Genomic DNA, 21,364 nt, shown 5'->3' on the forward strand with positions numbered 1-21,364 from the left:
AAAGATAAAAAAAGAATTAAGTAAAATAGATAGTTATTTTTTTACCAAAAATAGAAATGACTCATTATATTGGAACTTTCAAAAATAGAAAAAAATAATAACTCAATTAACATCAAACGGAAGGAGTATATATACATACATACTCCTCATTAAGCTCGGGTGGCTCATTGATGGCCATACATTTGACTGTTTTCATTATGAATTTAATTGTGGTTCGTTAACAAAATATATACTGAAAAATTGCATCTTTTTACATTTATGCATCAAGTTATGAATAGTTAGTAATTGTGGAACTAGACTAATTCATTTATCGAAATTTCAAACAGAATAATATTAAAAACTCTTTGTTTCATAGTAGTAGATGTGTTTCTTTTCGGCACATGATTTAAGAAAAATTGAGTTAAGTGAGTTTAGTAAATGAAGAATGAAGTAAGAAATAAAAAATGTAAAGAGATGCATGAGAAGAAAAATTGAGTTAAGTGAGTTTAGTAAATGAAGAATGAAGTAAGAAATAAAAAATGTAAAGAGATGCATGAGAAGAGATCAAAGTAAGAGAGAGTAAAGTAAAAAAAATGTGTTAGACTTTTGTTAGAAAATGAAATGATTCCAATATTATGAAACGTACAAATATAACAAAATGCTCAACTACTGTGGAACAGAGGGAGAGAGAGTGTATACATTATACCATCAGACTACTAACAATATCGATACATAGTGACAAATATAGATCGGTCTAGAAGTCAGGGCTGGTTATCTATTGCCAGCAACTTTTGTCGCACCTACTGTGTCTTCAGATGTTGACGAGGACCTTCTGCACTCTATCAGAAAATACAAGTTTTATTTCATATTTCGTCGTGTCATAACTATAACCTTCAATACTTTAGGGAGAGTTAATTAAATTAAAAAGAAAGTACGTACTACCTACGTCTCACATTAAGTGTCACATTTTGCCATTTCGGTCTGTCCCACGATAAGAGTCACATTTCACTTTTACCATAAAGGGTAAGTAGACCCACATTCTACTAACCAATTCTACTCACATTTTATTATAAAATTAATATATATATAAGTGAGACCCATAGTCACTAACTTATTCAAACCAATTTTCTTTATATTTCTTAAAATGTGTACTCACATTATATGTAATAAATAAATGAAATATGCTCCTTATAAATAGATCACGTGCTACAACATCTCCAAATCTTCCAGCTGCATATGGCAAAGTTTGGGCGGTGAACAGTGAATTCAAGCGCACAAATCTTTTGCCTAATTCAGGCATTGTTCCACCTCCTAGATTAATATGGAGTACAGTATATAACATTAATATTACCACTAAACAAAATCATGTGAACCCCCATAGCTTTTGTCTCTCCTTTCACACTGTAGTCATGTGAGCCAATAAAACTTCAAATAAAATCATGATTCATACACCTCAATTTTACTATTAATTACATCAATTCAAGTTACCTCACTACAATGCCCTCGGTCGTTGTACCTAGTATAAATCCGAAAACTATTTTTAAAAAATACTCCCTCCGTCCCCAAATCGTCCCAAAAGAGTATGAACTATTTCCTTTTTCGTTCGTCCCTAAAAAGTATGAACTTTCTAATTTTAAAAAATTCAAACAACATACTATCCTCAATTTTCTTGTTTAGGATGAGCTTTGCTTGTGAATCCTATGTAGCTTCGACTCAAAGCACAAACTTCCCATGAATTCCACCGACTTCACCTCAATGCATACCAACCACCTTTTGTTGCGCCTATGTAAGCACAAAGGCCATATTATAGAGAAGTTGATGGACTAATCACCACACAAGTTCAAAATCAGTGTGTCCATCAAATCATGGTATAGATTAGCTTAGTACTTATATAAATCTATCATCATGTCACTCAAAATAAATGCCTTCATTATGTTAAAAAACAATGCTCAGTTTGAACTTATACCATGAATTTAATATGAACTTTAAAATTCATCAACTCTCACTGCAGACAGTTCAAGAAGGGTTGATGTTCATATCCAAACACAACCTTAAAGGGTAAGAACATATAATGCTACAGCGATACCAACCACACAGGCCTTGTCCAGCTTTGGCTGCAGCTAAAAGAAATAATCAACTCATCACAACTATTTATGTCCAATTACAATATATCCAGCTTCTCTGCTAGGTTAACTGAACAATGAGCTCCTGAATCCTGACAGCTAATTTTGTAAAATCTTGTCCAGTGCCCCGGACCGACACGAACTCCATCCTCAAAGTATACAGTAGGAGAAAAGGATAAGAGTAGGACCAAAATTTACAACACAGGGACAGGACAATGATATTGATTCAAAAGATGGGAGATCCTAAAATAACTTATACCTTCTATATCTTGTGGAACCCTTTCTACTTGCCCCTTAAATCAAAATATCCAAAAACTTTCTGGTATTACTATATACTACTCCTTTATGGTATATATATAAATATATACACTGAGAGAGAGGATTGATATGCTGCATACATACTGCATAGTTTTAAAATGCATTTGTAGGCGAGCCTCAGCGCGAGGCCCCGGAAATCACATCTAAGGCAACACCTCACTCACCTAATATGAATGGGGTGCAGGCCTTGGCCTTCGCCCAGCTGAGTCACACTGGGGCGATGGCCTCACATTTATGGTTTGAAGTTCCTCACTACAAATTCCTTAGGGCTTCTTGAGTCTCGAAAATGAATGGACTTTCATGTCCAAGCCACAATTTGAAGTGGGTCGGGCAAAAACAGGCTAGATAAGTAGAGGTCAGGAGTAGAAAGTGAAATTGAAACCCAAATAAACCTCTATTCCGATTCTTCTAAAGACTCTCGCTCCTCTCACTTTCTCACTCTCCCATTTAATTATTGGACTTTAATTGGGGACTTGAAGACTTATATAGTAATTAGTTATGAGGTTATGATTTTTATGTGTTTGATTATAGTACTAGTTAGTTATGATGTTCATGTGTTTTTATGATTTACGCCTTAATCTTACACCTCGGACCGCTTTGAGGCTTTAAACACATTAAAACCTTGACCTACCATGAACAGTTCATGTTTAGTATACATTCGTATTATTTTTCGCACCATTAATTTAAAAAATTATATATAAAATATAAAGCTGTAGGAACTGAAACTCTACAATCTACATATCCTAAGGTTAATCAGGCCCCTCAGGATTCCAGAGTCCAGATAATGTTTCTAGAATATTTATTCATTGAGATTCAGAGACTATCAGTATCTAAATCGAGTCCAGATAATGTTTCTAAAATATTCATTAATCGAGATTCAGAGACAATCAGTATCTAAATCATACTCCTACTACAACAATAAGGCATTGATGATAGCTAGATGTAATCATATTTGCATAAAAGTAACAATATTTGGACTAAGGTATAGTAGGCTCTCAAGCAAGCTAACACTTTTACGTATGCACACAGATATCAGTACATCCTAATCGATAGTATAAAATTTCAAGGATAGCAAACCATTCATCAGATTCCACTGCATTACTGTCTTCCTAGAAAAACATGGCAAATCAGAATGATAAATGCAGGATTATTAACCTCTGGAAAGCTGTTAGCATCCCAGTTCCATTAACTTGAATCGTCATCATCCTCAGATTTATTCTTGCCCTTCTCTTTCATCTTTGCTTCCTCAGACTTATGATCAGACCTCTTAATAGCTTCCATGTGCTTCCTCAACATGCGAACCTCTTTAATGTAATAATGGATTCTATCGATCATCAATGCCAAGAATAGAGCAAAACCTGAAATCAATCGAGTTTTCCTCATGATTTCACTCTTATTAGCTTCCAAACAGTAACAAATTTTGTAATCAACTCACATTTTGCATTTTAAAACCTTCAATCAACAACACAAGCTCTTGGAAAATGAATAATTTGATATAATAATTTCACTCTCATAGCTTCCAAACAGCCATAAATTCGCATGAGACATCAATGCATCAACTCACATTTTGCCTTTTAGAACCTTTAATCATCCAGACAATCACATAAACCCTAACATATGACGTTAAAATCAACATTTCCCCAACAATAACTGCCCAATGATTGTTTCTCTCTGTGTCGAATAAACAAAATCATAATCAATTGTCCACACCTGGTTGAGGCTAGGGGTTAGAGAGAGGGAGAGAGAAACGAATTTACCTAAAAGCGATGCTTCGAGCAGCTGATTGGCCAAGAGAACCTGGTCAGTAGGATTAACAGCGCCGCCGCCTTCAACGGTGCGCGTCTGGATGGTGGTAATGTTATATATAAGCGACATCATGATCACAAACAGGGTGCCGCCGGCGGTGGACGCCACCACAGGGCCGCGGCCCTGCTTCAGGCGGTCCAGCAACATCAGCAGCGGCTTCCTCAGCGGCGTGCGGAAAAGTAGGACCAAAATTACCGCCACTTCTCCGAACACCAGAGCGTAGAGAGGCTGGATCATCTTCTGACGCAGTTTTTTGGGTGTAGAAGGAAAATTAGAGTGAGTGAAGGATTGAAGATTCGGTCGGTGGCGGATACCAAAAATAAAATTGAGAGGAAAAAGAAAAGAATCACAGAGTATGAAACGTGGCCCCACACTCTGTCGACTACGTGTATTTTACCTTTCATCTAATTGTTAAATTGATTATTTCTATGGTAGGGACGGAAATTATATTCAATCTATTTAAAGGGGGCGGAGGGAGTATAATTAAGTCCTTAGTCTGCTATTTCAAGAAAAATTTGTTTGGACTTTATAAAGGAAATGAGTAAAATATTAGTGGAATTTGAGTCTGATTTTAGTCTAGATTTGTTAGACAAAATAATTATGAGATGTAGTTTAGGATTGAGTTGTGATATTATTTTAGTTCAATAGGAGTAACTATGACCAATTATCCATCTAGGATTAAATTATAAAATTCAATCATATCAACCACACACAATACATATTTAATCTCAAGATATAATATTACAAATCGAACAGCCCTGCTATTTTTTTACAGTAGAATGTGAGTTTAACGAGTTGATGGAGTACGAGGCCCGCTTACTAAAAATGAAAAAAGTGGATGACGAAGTCAAAATGTCAAAAAGTGAGGTGTTGAGGGATAGTAAGTCATAAATAGGCGAATACTGTTTCCACACAAGATTCTTACTTTATACGCCAAGAAGTATAATTTTCAGTCATGTTATACAAATATAATCGTACTTATCTGATCCGTTATTCACTTAATAGCCCGAGCCATAATCTCTGTTTGTTGAAGACACGTAAAAAAAGTGGGCATGAATTTAATGACAAGCTAGGTGCTGAAGTGTGTATATAAAAGTGGTTGTATAATATGAATGGATTAGATTACATAAGGAATAGTCCTAGTACGTATGTTTCTATAAAGAAAGTAGGTGGTGAAGTGTGATAGGAGAAACATAATCTGCAGAAACATCAAAGAGTTTAGCAATGAAAATACTGGCAGCCGCCTCGGTAGGGTGGTATACATCCCAGAAAACATGTCCATTTCTTCCCGAACAAAATACAGACAGAGGCGTGCATGGAAGATTGGCCCTCAGTTTCCCCAGTCCGCAGCAAGCACTTTTGGTCTCATTGAAACCTATCACCATTCTCAAATAATTAGTAATTATGCATCAATTAATCGATTTAATTAATATAGGACTAGGAGTACCATAAGTTGATGGATTGTGGATGAAGTCGAGGAAGATGTTGTACGTATCAAAATAAGAGTAGTGAAAGTCTTTGAGCTCCGACGACTGCAGCTCAAGCAGCATCTGCCTGAGCTCGTCGTTGTATTTGTTCGACCACTCATTTACATCATTGTTGCACTCGTTTGTTGCACTCGGATACCTTTGCTTGGGCGCGCATCCTATCGGGGTTAGCCCCACAAACAAGAACTTGCGTGCTCCGAGACTATGAGCGCCCTGAGTTGTTAAGCTTAATTATTATACATATATATAATATATGGGGTTAGTTAATTAAGTTGTTACCTTGAGCATTTCTTTGAGGTTGGAGACCATGAGGTTAACGTATTGTTGAGGGGTGTATTTCTTGGCGATGTCTGAGTTTGATTGGAAGTAATTTATGATGTCGTTGCTACCAATAACAAAGGGAAACAGTGATTTTGATAAGTGCTCTTGTGCTGCCTTTGTTCCCATTTCTTTTGATAGTCTTTGGTTCACGGTGGAGAAGTATCCCAATTGACGTGGCAAAGAGATCGTGCTCCTCTGAAACCAATTAGTTAGTGGAGTTAAATCACTTCTCTTAGTTTTAACATGAATTATCACTTACTTGATCGGTGGTGTTCAAGATTCCGGCTCCGCCCGAAGCAAAGCTTACGCCTTTGGCAAACGTATTATTGGGCTGTGATAGATACGGCGGCGGCGTTAACACACCCAATCGCTCAGCTGAATATACCAATCACGTTAATAAATACACACGAACCAACGCCAATATTTTATGTACAGAATCCCAAATAGGCGCACGATGACAATCAAAATATGCACTTTTTTTGTAGAAATAGTATTCCGTAACAATAATTACTTAATCCTAATTAATACTATTAAACAATTAAATAGAAAACCTACTGGGCTCCAAGAACTAACATATTTCCCCACATCTAATGATCTAGATTATAGTTAAAAGTTTATAAGATATATGTAGTTTGTGGAATGTGACGTCTATTATCAAAATAGTACTAAAAAAATATCAAGTGTGATAACTAATTGAAAAAAAAAACTAGGGGCAAACAATGAGAGAGTAATTAATACTAGTAGCCCGGAAACAGAGTTGTGCCTAGGAAACAGTCCTTGGGTATAAGGATCACATAAAAGTTATCTAAATATTTAAATAGAGTTGAAAACGATGATTGTTACCTAGAAAGTCGGCTGCATTTTTGCCGTTGGAGAATCTTCCGGTGGCTTTGTTGCCGGAGAAGTCGACGCCGTTGTACGGAAAATTGGCTTTGACTAGGGAAAGTGGCAAGTGATTGTTGTTTCCAACATCAACAAGTGAATCACCAAACACATAGATACCCGCTACTGTAGTTTGAGCTCTACACACAAGAGAACTTACACACAAGCAATAAAAAGTGGCTAATATTAATTTATTCGCCATTTCTTTATATCATCCCTAACCTTTTGCTTTATATTTATTATAGGAATATAATCAATGAGCTAGGGAATTTATAGAGAGACGGGGAGTTGTGATATTTGGGATGTGAACAAGGAGAATACACTGTACTTCGGTTATGCTAACTATTTGTGTGATGGAATTTTTTGTCCTTTTTCTGACACAAATTGTGATGGGATTTTGCAAATAAATCTTAGTGGACACCACCTTTTAATCAGATTTGGAATTTATCATTAAATTATATAAGTAGCTTCTGGGTTTGGAACTAGAAAATTTGGACGATTGAAAGAGGATCACTTGGCATCTTGTTAAATAAAAGACCTACTATAGTCTATACGAGTGAATTTAAATAGGGACTTAAAAAGATATATGTGTGGACTTTTTATTACTACCTCCGTCCCCAAAAATTTATCTCACTTTGACTCGACACGGATTTTAAGAAATGTAATAAAAAGTGAGTTGAAAAAGTTAGTAGATTGTGGATCATATTTTTATATATTTATAATAAAATATGAGTACGAATGAGTTAGTGGAATATGAGGTCCACTACAAAAAATGGTAAAAAGTGAAATGGGACAAATTTTGAAGGATGGACGAAAATAGAAAAATGAGACAAACTTTCAGGGACGGAGGTAGTAATTGTTTAACAAAACACTAAAATTTGTATGGGCTTTTAAACTTAAATTGGACTAAATCTTATACTATAAAAAATAAATAAGAAATGATATTTTGGGTTTTGCTTAAGTATGGTTGCATATGAATGATCATTATATTGTCTAGTGACAAGTGATGTGACACAGTCAATCCATTCACATTATCATTTTTGTATAAGACGGCTACAACTAAATCTTTTCAACGTTCCCATTATTTATCTTTGTATTTTTAGGTAACGTTCCCATTTATGAGGAAGCAGTTCCCAATTTGGAATTTGCCATTATCTTCTCGTGGATTCACGTCTTGATTAGTTGATAGCACATAGTAGTATTAGTTGAAATTTTACATCTGTATATCTATCTCTTGTTGTAAACAAATGGTCCAAGTTAAACTTTTGCTCAATTAAAATTTTTGTTTCCTAAAGAAACAAAAATCAAAAGCAACTACTACACGCCTAAAATTTTAATGTTATAAATCCGACAAAAAACTCTATTATTCGCACAAAACAGATTAATTCTTCATGTAGGCGATAATAGGATATAGGATTAAACTCGCAGAAGAGGGGCGTCTTCCTCAACCATTTGCGCCAACTATAACATGTGAAATATCACGGATATTCATTACATTTAAAGCCAAGTTCTCCAAATTCAGCATTAATCACTAGTTTCCCAAACACATTTTTACCCAAACTAAAATATACATAAAAAAAAACTCTCAAAATGGGAGCTTAAATGTATAATCACCTACCAGAAGAATTAATCCACAAATTCTCACATGAATGAGTCGAAAGTGCGAAAACAAAGTATGGGAACCAACGCGGCCGACATGCCATATGCATCATTTTTCATCCACATAATAATTTAGATTTAGTGGTATACAAACAAACATCATTAATTTGCAAATCTGAATTAGTGAAGTTGTTTTCAGATCTACACATACACATACACATACACATACACATACACATACACATACACATACACATACACATACACATACACATACACATACACTCAATTCTATATTTCTATATCATTTAACCATATTTATCATGAAACGTAGTACAACTTGGTCCCAAAAAATGAGATTTTGGGCGAAATGCCTATTTTGATTACATAGGCTTAGAGCATCCACAATGGCGCCCGTCCCGACGGACGTCCGGCCGGCGTGCCAGAGTTCCGCACGGGACGTCCGCCATTGTGCAGATGTGACGCAGACGGGGAATCCGAAGAGTGAGACGACAGTTTTTTTTAACTATGTAATTTTTTTTAATAATTATGTATGTTTTTTTTACTATGTATGTTTTTTTAAATAAAGTGGTTGCAATTTCTCCGTATTTGTGTCGAAATTTTAATTCCGTAAATTGTTTAATTCCGTAACTTGTTTAATTTGGTGAATTTGTGAATTTTTATTATTGTAGGAAGTCCGTCGGGGATGTCCTTGGGGATGTTCGTCACTGTGCAGTGAGATGTCCTTATGACGTGGCAGTGCAGTGGGAAGTCCTTAGGACATCTCCAGTGGTTTTCGCCCAGCAATAGCCCAGCCACAAACTCCTCCTGCCACATCATCAGCACTAAAAATCCCCATGCCACATCATCAGGACAAGCAAATAGCCCAGCAATAGCCTAGCCACATCACCCCTAATTATATAAAACAAATAATTTACAATCACACAAAATACAGAATTAAATGTACGATAAAAAAGTACAATAAAAAAATATATTAATTCAATAATATTATTTAAATTAGAAAAAAGTACAATAAAAAAATACATTAATTTAAAAAAATTTACATTAAAAAAATACATTAATTTAAAAAAAAACACGACCTCCGCCTCACTCCTCGCCTTCGTCACCCCCCTCGCCACCGTCACCATCGTCGTCGCCTCTGTATCCGCCGGAACCCCTCGGTGCCCCCCCGGTCTTCAAATCGTCACGGATGCTCACGAGCATTGCGTGAAGAAAACTCTTCTCCTCGGGGTCCGTCGCCGTCCGCCATTCGGCTCAGGTCTTGGCCATCTAAGCGCGCGTTTGTTGACGCGCGAAGAATTTGAGATCCTCTGTCGACTGGGCAAGGGGGGATGTCGAAGAATTTGTGCAAATCGCGTATATATAGTGTTTCGAAAATTTTAAAAAAAAATTTTAATTCGCTCACCGAACGTTCGCCGGTCCTGAGCCTGCAATGGCGGCGAACGGACCGGCGAGCGCTCGCGAATCGGTCAGCGCTAGCCTATTTTTCGCCGAAATGGCACTCGCCGGTTCCAATGGTTCGGCGAGCGAACCGGCGAGCGCCGGAAATCGGCTAGCCGGCCCGCTCGCCGCCATTGGAGATGCTCTTATGACGTGGCAGGAGGTGTTTTTGGGATGTCCGCGGGAATGTCCGTTGGGACATCCGCACCACTGTGATGCTCTTATAAAAAATGAGGTTTTGGGCAAAACGCCTATTGTAGTCAATAGATGATTATTTTTATTACTAATACATGGCGTATAAAATAGGAGTACTAGTTTTTTAAAATATATTTTTCAAAATTAGTACTCCCTCCGTTTTCTAAATTTTGTCACAGTTTGACCGGACACGAGTTTTAAGAAATGTAGTACTAGAAAGTAGGTTGAAAAACTCTACTCCATGTCCTTTTTAGCATGTAGCACCAATACGCTGCAATAATTTCCATGGATCTTATACTAATTTTTCATTTGCAAATATGAAAAACATAACTATGGACCAGAGACAGTTGGTCAAAAAGAAGCTCGGAAGTGGAAATATATGTATTAAAATTCATCATAGAATATAAATACTAGCATTCAGATATATGAGTTTTGGGAAATGACCAAGAACCATCCTTTTAGGAGATAATTGAAGATATTTTTACAAGATTTCTTTGGAGAATATACACGGCCCAATCTGACTTTGTTTTCAGTGTGATCCAAATGTATTCTCGCCACTGTAAGTCATGTATAGGAAGCCATCCTCATCTTTGTTTTCCTCATATATAGCAGACATCATTGCAGCTGCAGTGGCATAACACATAAGTTGTTGACACCAGAAGAGAACATCAAGAACAGCATGACAATATGTAAGTTGGTGCAGATAAAAAAACTAAAATTTGTCTGATTACCAGTGGGAGGGAGAATGTTTTTCACAAAGACAAAAATAGCTTTCTCAGCACTGAGCTTGATTCTTTTTCGGACAACATATACAAATTGTCCAACTGTCAGATCAGCAGGAACAAGATACCTGTATTTGATGATAAAAATGGATGAATCATTACCAAACTATAAAGATAACAAAGTTCTGTGTAACGTAACAATAACTTTCAAAAACAGGGAGCATTCTTTTCAAATCAAATCTAGGCAGCAATGTGTTTTTCAAAATTATAGTAATTGACAAATATGCTAAAGCATATTACTAGTAAAAGCATCATATAAAATTGAACCAGCAAGATAATCAAGGTGCTATCAATGAATGATATATCCTAATAGAGGATGACATAGCAGAGAAAATTTATCAATTAACCTTCACATAACTGGTAACACAACAAGGCAAGACAGAGCCAAGTATTGAAAATTTAAATGGGTGGGTAGGGATGTCAATTTAGCCCGAAACCCGTGGGCTGGCCCGAATAGCCCGCCAAATTTATAGGGTTAGAGCTGAAAATTTTCAACCCGATAAAATTACAGCCCGATTAGCCCGCACCCGATTAACCCGCGACCCGTTAGGGCCAGACCCGAAAACCCGATGGGCTGGCCCAGAAACCCGATAAAATTTCTATTGTTCTATTTGTTTTACTCTAATTCGACACTTCATTGATTATTTTATAATACAGATTACTGAAAAAATAAATTTTCATTTTATATATTAAATATATAAATTATATATTACATTTTTTATTAATATAATAATAGATAAATGAATTAGAAACTTCAAATTCACTAAAAGAAATATTTAAATTACTAAACATGCTTTAAAATTTCTTGATGTTTATGTTTTATTTTGCTTAAATCTCAAATATTAGTATTTGATCATATTTATGTTTGAGTTTAAGCATATATCTCAAATTTATCATAATTAAATATTTTACATTTTATAAATATAACTAATTTTCATCATTATTTATTGGATTGATCGCATGTTAATTTTATCGGTAGCAACCCGATTAACCCGATGGGCTAGCCCGAAACCCGAGCTTTCATGGTTAGGGTTGAACTTTTATAACCCGAAAAAATCACAACCCGATTAGCCCGCACCCGATTAACCCGCAACCCGAATAGGGTTGGCCCGAAACCCGGTGGGCTGGCCCGATTGACATCCCTATGGGTGGGTAACTGACTTTTTCTTATCAATATCAGGTATGTCACTTCTTTCAGCCTTCACCACAATAACCTACATTGCATAACATATAGATTTGGTTAAACAAGGAAAATATCAATGATTCAGAGGCACTCATAAGTCATGAATCAAATTTTGTTTCTTCAATACCGGAATTCTATCTGGGTACTTCTCCCTGATACGAGCAGCTTCAGCCTGGCGCCTCTCTGCAATACGTTAAGAACAAAAATATTAAAAATCAAATAACAAAAAAATTACAATGAATCTCTTAAAAAAGCAAAAGCAACATTATTTGAATAATGCTAATGCAATCTACTGCCATAAGGGAAAAAGCAGCTTCAAATGTTGCTGCTAATATTAATGATAACATAAATCACAGTACTAAATTAAGACAAAAATCAAAATGGGAAAAAAGGGAGCTTAAGTTCCTATGAGTAGCCTACACATTTAAAGAGCACTATACAAATTACAAACTAAAATACAAGCCTACAATATGATTAATAACATAACTAAATAATACAAGATGAAAATTAGATTGATAGGGGTTTAGAACTTAGAAGTGATTTAATCCACAATCTTGCAAAAGATCTTCTCAGGCAACCAAAAGGAATGGAATTTCCATTACACAAAAACAAAGTAACATGTGAAAATTGCAATCATATAAATCTATTCCTTTCGTCCAACCATACCAGCTGATTCTTTCATATATACAAACAAAACATTTAAGAAGAAATAAAATCACGCAAATAAATAAAAAGCTATTACATGCTTAATCGCACAACCGCGCATACACACGCACAACGATCAAGATCATGTAAAGTGCAATTAATAGTAAATTTAGTGTAGCAAGATTTGGGAAGATTCAGACTAATAGCGTCAGATCATTTCATAAGTACTATAAAACCTAATCGAAACGAAAATTAGGGCTAAGATAACAGAGAGCGGTCTATGGACACAATACCAAGGGGATGTTCCAGCTTGAAGGAGCTTTTGGCCATAATGATCGGCTGCGATCGGAAGGAGAGAAGATGAATCAATGGAATTAGGGTTCAGCCGAAGAGATTAGCAAACAAGAGAGCAATAATTTATGCGTCGATCCAATGCGATTGTCCGATCTATTGGATAGCTTACGCGTAGGCCTTCTTTCTTTCTATCGGATAGAAGAAAATAAGTAAAAAGTATTTGAAATAATTGTCTTTATCTATTGTTAGTAATAATTGTCTTTATCTTCAGACGCAAACGTCGGTCTTTACACTATTTTCAATCGACGAGTTCAATTTTTTTGAATCTGCCATTATTCAGGAGCATTTATAATGGAGGTTGGGATATTGCATAGATGTCGTATATTGTGAGAAATAGAGGTATAGAGGGTGGGCAGAATAGTCCAAAGTTAAAAGAAACTATCAAGATCCACCACTTATAAATAAATGCTTAATGCTGAAATGACAAAAAACTTGTCAACTTAATTAGTTATTCACATCAAATACCTATCCTACTAATATATTCTAAATCCTAAAATGTCAATAGTCAGCATATATATACCCACAAAGCAAGTCAAAATTCATTAAGAATACTATCGCGATCTATTAAATTAATCTTATTTAACTGGAAAATCTTAATTATGGTTCTTTATTAAAATAATATTTTAATATAATTTAAATGTTAACAAAGAAACCAAAAAAGAATTTTAGCCAAGATCCTTAAATGCAAACACAAATTGACCCTTTTTCTAAATCCTTTACTCAATGCTGCAACAGGAGTCACCACATATCCATCTATTTCATATCACTTGACAAACCTAATTCATGAAAACTGATAAGAAAGCATGAAATTCTCAGAGAATAAGAAGAAGTGGATATTCATCTTCCCTGTCTTGATCACTTCACTATTCACCATATGCCTCTTCATCTCCTACATCACCACACTCTCTTCAATCCTAACAGTTTTCCAACAGCCTCCAGTCATGAATGCAACCACCCCTCCTCCAATCCCGAGATTCGCCTACCTGATCTCGGGATCCAAGGGCGATCTCCCCAAGATGTGGAGGACTCTCCATGCCCTATACCACCCACGGAACTACTACGTTGTGCATCTGGATCTTGAATCGTCTGCACACGAGAGGCGGGAACTTGCTTCACGTGTGCGCGCGCATCCTGTGTTTGCAGAGGTTGGGAATGTGTATATGCATGACAAGGCCAATTTGGTTACCTATAGAGGGCCTACCATGGTGGCTAATACATTGCATGCATGTGCTATTCTTCTCAAGAGATACAAAGATTGGGACTGGTTTATAAATCTTAGTGCCTCTGATTATCCTTTGGTCACTCAAGATGGTAACTTTCCCTATCTAATTACTTTCTATTGGAAAATTGGTTGCATATTTGTTTTTTATTGAGTCGGGTGAGTTTTGAAATGCTTTTGCACTGTTACAGATCTCCTGCACGTTTTCTCCACTTTGAAAAGAGATCTTAACTTCGTTCACCATACGAGCAATCTTGGATGGAAAAAGTAAGTTCAATTGCTGATGATAATTTATGATAAAAAATCACAACCACTAAAATGATGTTTTAGTATTTATTCACTTATCCTCCTATCTACAAATACAAAATCCTCAAAATTTGTTATCATCCTTCCAATTATCAATCAATCCACAAATCAAATGACTAACTTGTATTTGTATCTCATCAATCTTATAGTATATCTTATTCACCATTGCAGAGCCAGAAGAGCAATGCCTTTAATTATAGATCCAGGGCTCTATGAGAAAAACAAGTCCGACTTAATACAGGTCAATTCTAGGAGAAAGTTACCAACGTCGTTCAAATTATTCGACGGTTAGTATTACTCCTTAAAGAATGCAAATGGATTATTGTTGTCTTAACTGTAGTTCAATTTTAAAACTACTGCATGTGGTTACACGATGTGTTTAATAAGACCCGATGATCGAAGTTGCAATCATGGTGTTTCCCGCCGACCTTAAGCTACCTCCGAAGGGTTGGCCACATAAATCTTGATAGGATTTGAAGATGATTCCATGTTTAGGGTGATAAAGTAATAGTAATTTCAATCAAATTGAATGCTTAGAGTGCAGACTGACTTATCCATCAAAGATCAACTGAGTTGCGCTTCATCGCCACATGGATCATTTTATCAATCATGTCATAACGGTGTGACAGGTTCAGCTTGGATGATCTTGTCACGAGACTTCGTGGAGTACTGCGTATGGGGTTGGGACAACCTCCCAAGAACTCTTCTCATGTATTACACCAACTTCATTTCTTCACCCGAAGGCTATTTCCAGACAGTTATATGCAACACTCCACAGTTCGCGCAGACGGTCGTAAACAACGACATGCACTTCATTCCCTGGGATAATCCGCCCCGACAACATCCTCGTATGGTCTCCCTCAACGACACAACAATGATGATCCGAGGCGGCGCCGTCTTTGCCCGGAAGTTCAGTCATGACTCCCCTGTGCTGGACAAGATCGACGCGGAGTTGCTTGGAGCAAACAATGAGAGCTTCGTGCCCGGTGGTTGGTGTGCCGGCCAACCTCTTTGCTCCCGGGTCGGTAATCCAACCACGCTCCGACCAGGTCCAGGGGCTGGCCGATTGCAGAGCCGTGTCGACCATCTTTTGTTGCCGGACAAACGCCGACAGTGCACCTGAATGTTTTGATCAACATTATGTTGTTAGTTACAAGCAATGTTTTAAAAACCGGGCCGGCCGGTGAACCGGCGAGGCTACCGATTCACAGTTCAACCGGTCCGACCGATTCAATTACTGGTCGAACCGTTTTACCATGCAAATATAAAATTAAATATACTCTTACAAAATATATTAAATTTAGTGAGTAATATATTATAATTAATAGTAACATATAACAAAAACATATATTAAACATTTTAAGTAAATTAAATATTAAGAGTATTTAAAATAAGTGAATGGTAAAATTTAAATAATTATTAAATACATAAATTTGTAATTAGTGTAACCAAAAAAAGTATATATTTTACATATATAAATAGATAAAATTCATATTATCTCAAAAACATTTATGTGGTGAAATAATATTATAGACAATATATAAAACTAAACATGAATTTTTAGTTAATTTGGATAAATATATATACTATAATAGTATTATTAGTTAATACATAAAATTAAACTTGAATTATTAGTAAGTTTGGAGTAATATTTAGTAAATATGGAGTAATAAACTATATTAATAATATATATAATATTTAATCTTAGGTAAAATTATTTATATATATATATATATATTATACTAATAAAAATAAAATTTAGTGGCTGATAATTAAAATTAAACATATCACAACTAACAATCATTTAAAAGTATAAAACTAAACACAAATTATTAATTTGTGTGGACAAAAAAATATAGCTTTAATGTATAACAATAATTAATCTTCACAATATTTCATTCAAGATCATATAGTGGAGTGGCAAAAATGTTGGTATCTTACCCAGAGGTTTAGGGTTCAATCCCCTCTAGTCTTGCATTTTAAACATAAAAACCGGTTCAACCGGTCTGACGAATTACTTATACCTTCGTCCCACATTAAGTGTCACATTTTACTTTTACCATAAATGGTAAGTAGACTCACATTCTACCAACCAATTCTACTCACATTTTATTATAAAACTAATATATATAAATGGGACACATAGTCCACTAACTTATTCAACCAATTTTTCTTTACATTTCTTAAAATCCACGCTCACACATAATTATCAAATTTAGTAATATATTATATCAAACTAAGCTGTACAGTATCAACAAAGCTCATTAATGTTCTATAAAGATTGATAGTAACGCGCGTATGATTGCTTGTGAAAATTATCAAATTAGATTAAGAAAAAACCCAAAGCTATGAGTTTTCTGAACCATACTTGATGCAAGAATTATTGTCTTTGGAAAAATGAATTGCCTAGCCATCGTCCTATATCCACCTCTCTGATGGGGTTGCTTTGCCGGAGTCAATTTCCTAAATGAAGCATGTAGAATCATGACGCCAGAAATATAAGTTATACTACTATATGTTGGAAAGAGCGACGGCATTAATATGCCGCCCAACATTCAATTTGGAAGAAGAGTCCCTAAGTTTTGTAGAGTACCAAGTGATGTATAGTCCCTAAGCATTGTAGAGTATCAATCACATTTATTGATGTACTAGAACATTCTCATTCACCCTATAAATACTAGAGTAATGAACATTTGAAAAAATAACAAAAATAAAAACATTGGAATATTTCTCTATACACTTTATCCTAGCAAATGTCTAACCAATCTTTCTCTACCTCTCTCGATTACCATCTTCGAGAAATTTCAGTTTGAGGACTCAGAGCAATGTCATAGTCACATACCCTTCTCGGCCTTTCCTTTGTTAACCCTGCAAAACCGAAACCAAACATGTCAGATTCTGGCACCGAAAATACCAAACCAAACTCTGCCGAAACCATGGCAGATTTTGCGGCACAATTCGCCGAATTCATGAAATTCATGAATAAATCTGGAAACAAATCAGAAAGCTCTCCAAAACAGTCACAACAACACCTGGAGTCTTTGGGAGAGATTCTCCTAGAAGACAAACTCAATGGGGATAATTATCCCCTTTGGATAAATCTGATGGAACGTGCTATAGGTGGAAAGGGGCTGATTTCTCACATTACTGGAGGATCAGAACCTCATCCTACCAACGATCCCGGCTACGCGATATGGCAGCAACGGGATCACCGTTGCTTCAACTGGATCATCAACAACATTGAATCCAGTTTGAGGAATGAAGTATCATAGTATAAAACAGCCAGAGACCTATGGGAAGGTCTGGCAATCACATATGGAAGTGGAGCTGACCCTTTTCAAGTGCATGATCTACACAGACAGGCAATGACAATGAAGCAAGGAGATATGAGCTTGGAATCCCTCTGGAACAAATTCCAGGACTTATGGATCTCAATCGATGCAAGAGATCACAATCCCATGGAAAGCCCCAAGAGCATCGACAAATACAACAAACATACACAGAGGCACCGACTCTACAAATTCATATGGGCATTAAACGACAAATACGACAAGATCAGACGGGAAATCCTAAATACAGATCCTTTACCCTCCGTCCGCAAAGCATATGGAATGGTGAGGAGAGAAGCTGTCAACGAGAAGGTTCTCAAGCCCGAGCCAGACCAATCTGGAATCGCTACCGGCCTAGGAGCTATCCATCATAACCGGCCAACCCCTTCGCCAATGACTCAATTCCCATTAATTCGGAAACAAGATGAAGACAAGAACAAGTTGGTTTGCTCGCACTGTGGAGGGAAGAAACACACACGTGAAACGTGCTTCCACCTCCACGATTATCCCAAATGGTGGCAAGAGATGAAGAGGAATCGCCAAAACGGGAAACGCGGCGGTGGCGGCGGCGGATATGGGAGGGGAGTAGCCGTTGTTGTGGTAGGAGGAGACCGAGCCGCCTACACCGGAGGATCGGTGGACAGCTTCGGCAACTCCACAGGAAACGGCGGCGGTGGCTTTGGCAGCTCCACAGGCAGCAGCGGCGGCGGCTTCAGCAGCCCCACAGGCAGCGGCGGGAATGGCTTCTCTCCGTCACCACAATACCCTAACGGCGGCGGTACCGATAACCCCACAGGCGGTGGAGGCGGCGGTGCAATTTCAGCGAATGTGGCCAAGGCCTCAATCGCCTCCACAAAGAACTGGACGGAAGGTAAAATGGGTTCAGGGACTTGGATTACAATGGAGGGGGAAGGAAGCTCCGGTGAACACCGGTCTCCAATTAAGGCTGCCGCCTTGGATGGAACGGCAGAACTTGAGAGGGAGGCGACGGAGGGGGTTGAAAGTGAAAGAGGGGGCGGCTAGGGTTTGATAGAGGATTTTTCCCCTCTTTGCTGATTAGTCCCCCATATCCACAATTATCCTATAAAAAACCCCACCCCACAAATTCATTCGAAAACCACCCCCCCAGAAAAACCTGAATTTCAAAAACCCACCCCAACAGACCACAAATATTCCAAATATTTCCCCAACCTTCGAAAAATCTAAAAAAACAACCCCAACTTCAATTTTCTACCCTCCGAACCATACACAAACTCGTTCCAAGCCCTGGCATATTCTTCATCCTCAAACATAGGGCCAAAAGACTACCACTGGATTTTTTATTGTGGGGCAACTGACACAATGACATTCGATAAATTCGATTTTCTTGATATATCCCAATCAAAAAAAAACTTATGTCCAAACGGCCTGTGGGGAATTAGCACAGGTTGAAGGGGCGGGAACTATATTTATATCACCAACCCTTCACCTTTCAAATTGTCTTTATGTTCCGTCGTTGTCCCATAAATTGTTGTCAGTGAGTCACGTCACGAAGGAACTTAATTGCAAACTCCTAATGCAGCCTCGTTTTTGCATGTTACAGGATATCAAGACAGGGGGCGATAGCTGGGTGTGGCACTGAGCGACATGGACTGTACTACGTAGATGAGATTTTCCAACACAGTACTGCGCTGCTAACTCATGGACTGAATGAAAGACAGATATGGCTCTTACACCGTCGGTTAGGGCACCCATCTATAGGATATCTCCATTTACTCTTTCCCAAATTAGTTTCTTCTTCACTTGTTTTGAATTGTGAAACGTGTGTTTTGGCTAAAAGTCATAGACATTCCTTCAAGTTGAACAAAACTAGAGAAAAATCTCCATTTGCTTTAGTTCACTCTGATGTTTGGAGGCCTGCTCCGGTTACCGGGGGACAAGGATTTCGGTATTTTTTGCTATTTGTTGATGATTTTTCTCGTATGACTTGGATTTATTTTTTAAAATAAAAATCAGAAGTCTTTGAAAAATTCACTAAGTTCTATAGCCTTGTCCAAACCCAGTACAACACCAAAATCCAAGTCCTTAGATCTGATAATGAGAGAGAATATGTGAACTCTAGAATGAAAATCTTCTTCACCGAAAAAGGTCTCATTCACCAAACGACTTGTGCATACACACCTGAACAAAACGGGGTGGCTGAGCGAAAAAACCAGTATATCCTTGAGATCACCTGTGCACTTCTAATAGAATCCCACATCCCTAAATCTTTTTGGTCTGAAGCCATAGCCACATCCGTTTACCTTCTAAATCGTCTTCCCACAGGAATCCTAAACTTCAAAATCCCTTTAGAAATATTCTTTTCAAAACACTCAATTCCCTCTTATCTCAATCTTGAACCCAAATTTTTTTGCTGCACTGTCTTTGTTCACATACCCAAACATGATCGCGATAAATTCTCACCATGTGCAGTCAAATGTGTTTTCTTTGGGTACGGGAAAAGTCAGAAAGGGTATAGATGTTATAACCCGTCAACAGATCGCATGTATGTCACTATGAATTGTGACTTTGTTGAAAGTGAATATTTCTATAGCCAATCTAGTGGTTAGGGGGAGAGTGAGACAGGTAATCCGAATAGTGACGCACTTAATTGGCTACCTCTATGAGGAGAAACCATTCAGGGGGAGAGAAATCTGAGGGAAAACGACCAAAATCTTATCACAGGTGTGAGTCCAACAACGCCAATTCCCCAGGAACAGAACATGTCGCCTCAGAACACTGCCGAGCTATCTGACCAGTCTTTGACTCCTGAGGTAAAAACTTTTGATCCCAATATTCCTATCCTACCCGAAACTGCTGACAGTGACAAGAGACTGGGCAAGGCAGATTACCCCACAGGAGTACAAGGGGCGTTCCTCCTAGACGATATTCTCCAGACTGGAAAGGACGGAAATCAAGGTACTCAGTTGCAAACTTCACCCAAGGACACCTTACTGAAATGGCTAGAGCATTCGAAGCTGCTCTTTATGAAGAAGAAGAGATTCCGTAATCCTTCGAGATGGCAATAAAACACAAGCACCGGAGGGAAACCATGAAGAAGGAGATTGATGCCCTGATAAAAAATGAAACATGGGAGAAGTGTACTCTACCTCCGGGAAAGAAACCAGTAGCATGTCGTTGGATCTTCACCATAAAACGACGTGCAGATGGTTCAATCGAGAGATATAAGGCAAGATTGGTTGCTAAGGGATACACTCAAGTGTATGGAGTTGACTATGAGGAAACTTTCTCCCAGTGGCCAAACTAAATACAGTAAGAACCCTTCTGTCTGTAGCTGCATGCAAAGAATGGTCGTTATACCAATTGGATGTTACAAATGTCTTTCTTCATGGTGAA

The 21,364-nt window shown here is 37.4% G+C and overlaps 4 protein-coding genes across 6 annotated transcripts; 1 reads left to right on the forward strand and 3 right to left on the reverse strand.

The window, feature by feature from the left end:
- Positions 1-670: 670 nt before the first annotated feature.
- Positions 671-4,607, reverse strand: LOC121772573. Of its 3 annotated transcripts, none has more exons than XM_042169719.1 (3): positions 4,178-4,607; positions 3,576-3,778; positions 671-818 (listed from the first exon to the last, which is right to left on the reverse strand). In XM_042169719.1, exons 1-2 carry the CDS (start codon positions 4,461-4,463, stop codon positions 3,606-3,608), a joined length of 459 nt encoding a protein of 152 aa, XP_042025653.1. In that variant the 5' UTR covers positions 4,464-4,607; the 3' UTR covers positions 671-818; positions 3,576-3,605. The 3 variants fall into 3 exon arrangements, with proteins under 3 accessions (XP_042025653.1, XP_042025654.1, XP_042025652.1); XM_042169720.1 differs by lacking the exon at positions 671-818 and adding an exon at positions 1,392-1,761; XM_042169718.1 differs by lacking the exon at positions 671-818 and having other exon boundaries at positions 3,347-3,778; positions 4,178-4,604.
- Positions 4,608-5,312: 705 nt separating this feature from the next.
- Positions 5,313-7,232, reverse strand: LOC121772572 (GDSL esterase/lipase At5g55050). The gene is made up of 5 exons (XM_042169717.1): positions 6,878-7,232; positions 6,294-6,409; positions 5,993-6,229; positions 5,674-5,926; positions 5,313-5,601 (listed from the first exon to the last, which is right to left on the reverse strand). The coding sequence occupies exons 1-5, from the start codon at positions 7,116-7,118 to the stop codon at positions 5,381-5,383; spliced, it is 1,068 nt and encodes a 355-aa protein (XP_042025651.1). The 5' UTR covers positions 7,119-7,232; the 3' UTR covers positions 5,313-5,380.
- Positions 7,233-10,518: 3,286 nt separating this feature from the next.
- On the reverse strand, positions 10,519-13,369 carry LOC121770042 (autophagy-related protein 8C-like). Its single transcript, XM_042166842.1, has 5 exons — positions 13,075-13,369; positions 12,264-12,319; positions 12,115-12,167; positions 10,903-11,021; positions 10,519-10,795 (listed from the first exon to the last, which is right to left on the reverse strand). Exons 1-5 carry the CDS (start codon positions 13,109-13,111, stop codon positions 10,701-10,703), a joined length of 360 nt encoding a protein of 119 aa, XP_042022776.1. The 5' UTR covers positions 13,112-13,369; the 3' UTR covers positions 10,519-10,700.
- Positions 13,370-13,938: 569 nt separating this feature from the next.
- Positions 13,939-15,783, forward strand: LOC121771029 (beta-glucuronosyltransferase GlcAT14A-like). Its single transcript, XM_042167830.1, has 4 exons — positions 13,939-14,446; positions 14,546-14,621; positions 14,832-14,947; positions 15,290-15,783. Exons 1-4 carry the CDS (start codon positions 13,939-13,941, stop codon positions 15,781-15,783), a joined length of 1,194 nt encoding a protein of 397 aa, XP_042023764.1.
- The last annotated feature ends 5,581 nt before the right edge of the window (positions 15,784-21,364 follow it).

Source organism: Salvia splendens, chromosome 16 (genome assembly GCF_004379255.2).
Source record: "Salvia splendens isolate huo1 chromosome 16, SspV2, whole genome shotgun sequence".
NCBI classification, from domain to species: Eukaryota; Viridiplantae; Streptophyta; class Magnoliopsida; order Lamiales; family Lamiaceae; genus Salvia; species Salvia splendens.